The sequence below is a fragment of the Galeopterus variegatus genome, unplaced genomic scaffold (genome assembly GCF_000696425.1).
Source record: "Galeopterus variegatus unplaced genomic scaffold, G_variegatus-3.0.2 Scaffold12425, whole genome shotgun sequence".
NCBI lineage: Eukaryota > Metazoa > Chordata > Mammalia > Dermoptera > Cynocephalidae > Galeopterus > Galeopterus variegatus.
Window position 1 is genome coordinate 23,510 of NW_007738536.1, and position 7,502 is coordinate 31,011.

The 7,502-nt window shown below is 42.8% G+C and overlaps 1 protein-coding gene across 1 annotated transcript in view; it reads left to right on the forward strand.

Moving 5' to 3' along the window:
• The window catches only part of LOC103581138 (tripartite motif-containing protein 5-like), a gene marked incomplete at its 3' end in the record, with an annotated part of 12,716 nt that extends 5,953 nt beyond the window's left edge, over positions 1 to 6,763 (forward strand). The window contains 3 exon segments of the mRNA XM_008563041.1: positions 4,613 to 5,081; positions 5,667 to 5,765; positions 6,418 to 6,763. Of these exon segments, the coding sequence (XP_008561263.1) occupies positions 4,613 to 5,081; positions 5,667 to 5,765; positions 6,418 to 6,763 (914 nt within the window).
• Positions 6,764 to 7,502: the final 739 nt, after the last annotated feature.

Sequence of the window (7,502 nt, forward strand, 5' to 3'; positions counted from 1 at the left end):
TGGGTTGCTCATGATAGCATTAAGCCTTACAACAGGCTCCCCACTAGAGTTCTTTTGTTTTGTTTTGCTTTCTTTTAATTTTTTAAATTAATTTTATTAGCACATTGATTATTACAAATCATACTTATTCTTTATGCTCCTTACCAATCTCTCCTCTCCCCCTTCCCTGCCCTCTTTCCCTACCCCCTCTAATAACCATAGATTTGTTATCTCCATCTGATAGATTAACTGTTCTGCTGTTGGTTTGTTGCCTAGTTGATCTGTCCAGTACTGAGACAGGTGTGATGAAGTCCTCCCCTATTATAGTAAGTCAGATGATTCTTCTATTACTCTCTGGAGTGTGCTTTGTGGAGAGAAAGGGCCTCTTCTTCTTTTTTTTTGGTCTTCTCTGTTGCCTCTCCTTGTGTCAATGCAGTTGAGAGTCTGGCATGCTATCTGCATGGTGGCTGTGACTGCTGCTATAGAGACTAGCCACCTTTGCAGTAGCCATGACAATTGTGGTGGTTATGATGGGCTAACTGCATGGAAATGGCATTTTTAATGTGCTCTTTACCTGGTTGCAGCTAGGTTTGGCTTCCCCTGGTTCCATGCCTCATTCTAAGATGTTCTTGTGGAGCAGTTGGGGGGAAGGGGAGAAAGGAAGGAGGAAGGAAATAGGGTGGGAAGAGGAAGAAGGAAGGGGGGCATGATTGAGGCCCATGCTATCCTCCTCATTCTGGCAGGGGAGACCAGGGGTATTCCAGTAGCTTTTCAGTCATTGCTGGGCTGGATGTAGATGTCAGCAGGTCATGGCTGAAGCCCTTGCCCCCCACCACCCTGGCTCAGGATCCCTGAGTGCTTCCTGCAGCAGCTTGGTGGTTGTTGATGGGCTGGTTGCAGATGTCAGGGGGCCCCACACCATCCTGACTCAGGAGCCCAGGACACTACCAGTGGTGGCTCAGTGGTCATTGCTGGGCTGGTTGTGGACGTCAGGGGAACATGGCTGATGCCCTCATCCCCCCATCACCCTGGCTTGGAAGCCCATGGGACTTCCAGTCCTTCTAGGTTTTATAGGTGTTCTTTGGTGGTGTTAGATCTTTACTCGTTAATATTAAACTTTGTCTCTGATCTCTGAGTATTTTGTTTTTTCTTTCAGTTCTGTGTTGGATTATTTGCTGTTCCCACCAATTAAACTCTGCACTAGAACTAATTTGTTGTCCTTTGCTTACTCCTGAAATTGAGGAACTTCCTTTGGGGACCAGCACTTGAGCTAAATTGCTGCTTTACTGCTGATTTCCTGGGGAAGGCTTTTTGTGCAGCTCAGGTTTTAATTGTTGACCTTGTATGTACATTAGGGTCTCATGAGATCTGGTACACCTGTGTTGTGTGGAAACCCTGGTCTGAGCCTAAGTCGCTTCAGCAAACTGCATACCCTGCAGTTCTATATTCCTGACCAGTTTCTACTGATTGGGCCTGTGCAGATTGGAGGGCAGATCAGCTGTCCATGCTGTACCCTAGTGATCCCCTAGTGGCCTATCTCCCCTACCACTTGCACTCAAAACACTTCCCATGGGATAGGCTGTGTGCCAGTCCCTTGCAATGACTCACTGGCCTTTGAGTAGCTCCTTTTATCTGTTGTCTGTGGCTCCTCCCTCCTATGTGGTTCCACGGGAACCCTGTTAGTGGTCTTCCTGGCCTGGGGGCCGCTAAGGCCCTCTTCTCCCCTGCCACCTCCAAGCAACTCCATAAGAATGGCACAGCTTTTGCCAGCTCTTGCTCCGTGTGCTCACCAGTTCCAGCCTTGAAGCAGCTGGGCCTTGAAATGGTGGGAACAATCCTTTCTTTCCCTCATTATGGCTTCTCCTGCCTTTATGAACTCCGTAGGTCTCTCCTCCTCTTCCCCTGCACTCTAGCAGTCCCATCTTGGCTGTCATTGCTTTTTAATAAGTGTAAATTGGTTGATTTGTGGGAGAGAGTTACCCTGGGTACTGTCTATTCTGACATCTTGACTGGAAGCTGCTGCCCACTAGAGTTCTTACCATTGCCTTTACTCATGCCTTTTTTATTTTTTTACTCAGGGGAATCTGACTGAGTCCCCACCTCTCTGAACAGTCTTGGTTCCATTGAGGAATTCCTGAGAAAGCCTAGTGAGTGAAGCCCTTGATGGAAGGCTGTGGAGTGGTCCATAAGCCACCACTCAGCTTTCTGAGCCAGTTCTCCTCAGTGTCCAGCAGAGAAGTGAGTTAGGCCTGGCCATACTCAGGGAGGAAATAGGTACTTTGGAGAAGACAACTAGGGGAAGTTTAAGACTTCTTTGAAGTATGATTAGTTTGCCATTTCTCTTCCTGTCAAAGCCACAGCTCCACCTCTGAATGACTCACTGAGAGGCTGGGACTCAAGAGTCCCTACTTGGAGGCATCCCACTGGTCTGTAGCTCTTCTCTCCTTTCTTGTCCAGTCTCAAAAATTTAACATTCATTTCTTGCAGCTCCTCTGGGTAACTTCTTTGTCGAGATCAGGTTCTAGCCTGCCTTCACTCTTCTCCACAGAAAAGCATTTTTTCCATTGGAGTCTGAAAGTGTATTGACTGATTTGTGCAGGGCAGAGGTATAGACATTTCAGAAAGAAAACATGAATTTGCTTAGGTGAGTTTAATTTGTAATCTGGAAAGCTGCTCTATAGGGAGGTAGGAAACAGAACAGCCCAGTTTGCAGGCTTCCTGCTGGGAGTGCTGACCATTGGACAGTCTGGGCAGACACGGGGAGGGGTGGCCTTCAAGGAAAGTGGGTTTGAAGACATGAAAGCTTTGTTTCCTTGAAGGACTGTTATTTGTTCTGGCTTGGTCTCTCCACATCACCTTTCTATTCTATAATTTTAAACTGCACTTTGTTGAAGGGAGCCAGATCCTCTTGTCTAGAGGCAGACAGTCTCTTACCCCACAAACAGGAGCAAAGCCAGAGAGATCTTGAATCATAATAGCTTAATGGCTTTCAGTCCAATAAGTAGTGTTTCTGCTTATTGGAAACACTACGCATCAGTTCCCATCACTTGGCCTGTCTGTACTTAGGGTACTTGGTAGTGTGTTAGCTGGCCACCTTTGCAACCTCTTTTCTATTCACTCCTCCTTCTAGAGCCCCAAGTCCAGACTCAGGGAGCTACTGAAGTTTCTCATAAATTGCTAACCTTGCTCCTCCTTCCCTTTGAGTCATGTCTGCCACCCAGAAGCAGAGCACAGCTAAGAGATCAAGAGCAAGAGAAGCACATGAGGAGGATTTCCAGAAGTGGAACATTGTCTAACTTTCAATAATCAAAATGAGTTACTTGATTGATGCTAATGATGTGAAAAGATGTCAGAAGAAGTGGCATGTCAGTAAGATCCTTAGAGACATGAGATAAGAGAATTAGATTAGAAGACCCTCAGCTATTATTATATGACTTCCCAACAACATGTATTCCTCCCTAGTAGTGTTTATCACATGTGCTCTTTTGTCCATAGATAGCTGATTATTTAATTTACTATGACTCCATAGGTGAAAGTCAAGTTCAGTGTTTTAAACCCCCTGTTGAACTTTGTGTTTTGGATATTGATCCAATTGCTAGCATATAATCTATCATCAGTAATAATTTGTCAAATACTGTTATCTAATAACTTGAGATTTCTCTCTCAAGATCAGCATTCATTTCATCTGTTTTTCTATTTTTTCAAGTATCAGTCATGTGTGATTCTATAACTATATTCATATCACCTCCCTCCTCATCATTCACATGCATATATGCCTTAGTCTTCTATCAATGGCATTGGCAAATTAACAGAGAAAGCCTGCCCATAATCTCCCAGCTGCTCTGGATTTCTCTACTTCCAAACACCCATTGCTCTGGGTCTATGCAGTTACCTCTCTTTGTCTTTGATTAACTCTGCGGGGGAACAGATAGATCCTGCAGGAAGATCTTGTATATAGGGTCATTGCAGCTCAAAGTATCCAAGATAAATGATTTTTGTAAGTCACTCACTATGTCTGTTTATACATTTAGTAAAAGGATTTGTTCTTATCATATGTACACAAACATCATTTGTGGTATGATAACAAGGAATATCACTGCAGATGTACAGCAAGTGATGGGTTTGGTTACACTGCAGGTGAGGTAGTCAGAGCAGGTCTTTATAATAAGACAACAAGTAGGAAGAGAATTTACTGAAATCATACTAACATCAGAGGAACTTTACACACTGAGAGAAGAGCAAGTGTAAAACTCTGAGGCATAAGTGGTTTGCTCCTTTATCATTGATGATATTTTCTGCATGGGAAAGAAAATGATAGATGGTGGATCTCATAAGGATCTTGGTATAAAAGGTCTCTTCTATTCAGTGAAAATAAAGGAAAATAACCATCGCACAGATAAGAATGGAATTGGTCACGTGACATGAACTGGGAGGAAAGCATTTGAAATTATTATGAAAGCACTTTTTAGCAGGTTACCAGGCTCATTTGTTTTTCTGTCTCCCTTTTCTTTTTGTCTATAGTATTTTGATCTTGGCCCATCCTTGATTTGTCCACAATCAGCATTTCTATTCCTTCTTTTCTTACTCTGCTTTTTTTTTAACCTTCCCAAATATGCAGGAATCTGTGAATAAGAGGAACCTCAGACATCAGGACAGGCAGGAGCAGGGAAGTAGCTGCTACAGATCTGGCAATCCTGGTGAATGTGAACGAGGAGGTGACCTGCCCCATTTGCCTGGAGCTCCTGACAGAACCCATGAGCCTAGACTGTGGCCACAGCTTCTGCCAAGCCTGCATCACTGCAAACCAGAAAATGTCCCTAATAGGCCAAGAAGGGAAGAGCAGCTGCCCTGTGTGCCGAATCAGTTATCAGATCAGGAACCTGCAGCCTAGTCAGCATCTGGTCAACCTAGTAGAGATGCTCAGACAGATAAAGTTGAGCCCAGAGGAGGGGCAGAAGGTAAATCACTGTGCATGCCATGGAGAGAAACTCTTAATCTTCTGTAAGGAGGATGATGAAATCATTTGCTGGCTCTATGAGAGGTCTCAGGAGCACCATGGTCACCACACATTCCTTGTGGAAGAGGTTGCCCAGGAGTAACAGGTAAGAAACTAGAATGAAGGGAAGACAGGGCAGAAGATGGTACCTGAAGAGCAACCTCCACTTTGCATTCTACTTTAATTACCTTGTCATCTAAACCCAAGCCCTGATATTTCTTTCTATCCCGTGCTTGCTTTCTTAAGCATGAAGGATGTTTCTGTGCTCTCCACCCACTTACAAGAGCATAAGCCTAGAGTAAATGCACTTGAACAAGAGTAAATAATTGTATTTCTTTTGCTAGATGGATAGAAATTCAGTGCCCAAACAAAGTTATATTTATACATTTCAGCAAGAGAATAGAAGGGTGAGTTGAGATATAAGCTATTTCCTTGCTGCAGGATTAGGTTTTTCTTTGAGGACAAAAAGAATCAGTGTACTCTTAGCGATGAGATGGTGCCTTCTATTACCTGAGTCTTTAAAACACATTCATCACTTCAAGTTTTCATTGAACTCTTAGATTCTAACTGCCATTCCTCAGTTTCTGTAAACTCTAGTCTCTTCTGAGTTCAACTTGAGTTTTCCATGTTTCTCAACTATCCAGGTGCAAAGAAACCTCATAGCTTGACTGGTGTGATTTCTTTCTCACAGGAAAAGCTCCAGGCAGCACCTGAGAAGCTGAAGCAGCAGCAGCAGGAAGCAAAAAATTTGCAAGCTGACATTCAAAAGCAGAGAACTTCATGGAAATTAGGAGGAGACACTTCCTGAGGGAGTTGGCCACACATCTGGGCAGGATCTAGGGAAGGAGCCCTTTCCTCTGTATTCCCTAACATTTGATAAGTCCAAAAGTAAAGAAGTCATTTGATGAGTGATTACTCCTCTTCTTCATCCTTTCCCTGATGGGGGTAGGGCCTGGAGAGTGAATATGTCACAAATTAACATAGCTATTTGGAGAGAGCTATTCACATAGAGGGGCTCTCTGATGAGGATGGCTAGTGAGCACTTTGTTCTGTTCCTGAGGTCGTTTTTGAGCCTGTGACTCTTCTGGGGAAAGACATTTGACTCAGTTCTGTACTGAGTGTTCAACTTCAGCAGGGGTTTTGTGATAGAATGAGGAGTAACCAGGGCAGGAACGAGTGTTGTGGACAGATGAGTGAAAGCTAAGCCACCCCAGTTATCCCACTTTGGATCAGTGTGGGCCTCCTTAATACCACTGTAAGGTCATTGTTTTGGAGACATGAAGAGAAAATAATAGGAAAAATGTGCTTTCCTAAGAATTGTTTCCCTGCTTCTATCTCCCACCATGAGAACTCTCCAAAACTAATAATTCTTTTTCTGGTTCCCAGCCTCTTCCTGATAGACTGAGTGCCTCTCTCTTTTTTTCTTATCCTTGAAGAATCATCAAATACCGTATGAGAAGGCAATTGTCCTGTCAGAGTTTAAACAACGGAGAGGCATCCTGGACTGTGAGGAGCAGAACCAGCTGAAAAACCTGAGGAAACAAGAGGAAGATATTCTGAAAATCCTAGCAGAGTCTGAAAATAAGCTGGCCGAGCAGAGCCAGGTGGTAAGAAATCTCATCTCAGATCTGGAGCATTGGTTGCAGGGGATAGCGATGGAGATGCTACAGGTAAGACTTGGAAAGAAGTCCCAGCATCTGAGATTCAGGAAAAATCGAGACTATTTCCTTCAGTTGTATATTGCTGTGCACTTCCTGGTGGTGACACTAAAGTTCTTTGAGCTCCTTGGTACCACTTTCCTTCACCAATTATGGAGGTTATAGGAATAACTGAATGTATAAATAGCCAGACAAAATTCTTTTTTCATTAAACTTGTGAGTGCAGTGCAAACATTTGTTTTTGGAGATAAGATCCATTGTGCCCACTGCTAGTTTATAGGTAGGTCTGTGATCTAGTGATGAATAAATATCAGGCAACCTTTCATTTTTTTTTTTTTTCTTGTTGGAACATATGTGATTTATATATCTATGAAGGACAGCATTGACTATCGATACCTGTGTTCAATATGTGATGTCAAAATTACAATAATTAGTATATTCAACATTATACAATGTAATCAATTTTCATGGCCCTGTAACAATTTCTTCCTCATTTCTCTCTGCCTCCCCGTTTCCCACCTCTGGTAATCTCAGTTCTGTTCACTTCTTTTGAAAATTCAACGTATTATTGTGATTGTCGTTTCTTTCTTTTTTATTTATTTAATTTATTTATCTATTTTTTTGTCTCCCACTTATAAGTGAGGACATGAGGTATTTCTCTTTCTGTGCCTGGCTTATTTCACTTAAAAAATTTTTCTCTAAGTTCATCCACGTTTCTGTGAATGGCAGTATTTCATTTTTTTATGGTAGAGTAGTATTCCATTGTGTTTGTATACCACATTTTCCTTATGTAATCATCTGACAATGAACATTTGAATTGGTTCCATCTCTTGGCTATTGTAAATAAAGCTGCAATAAATATCAAAGTA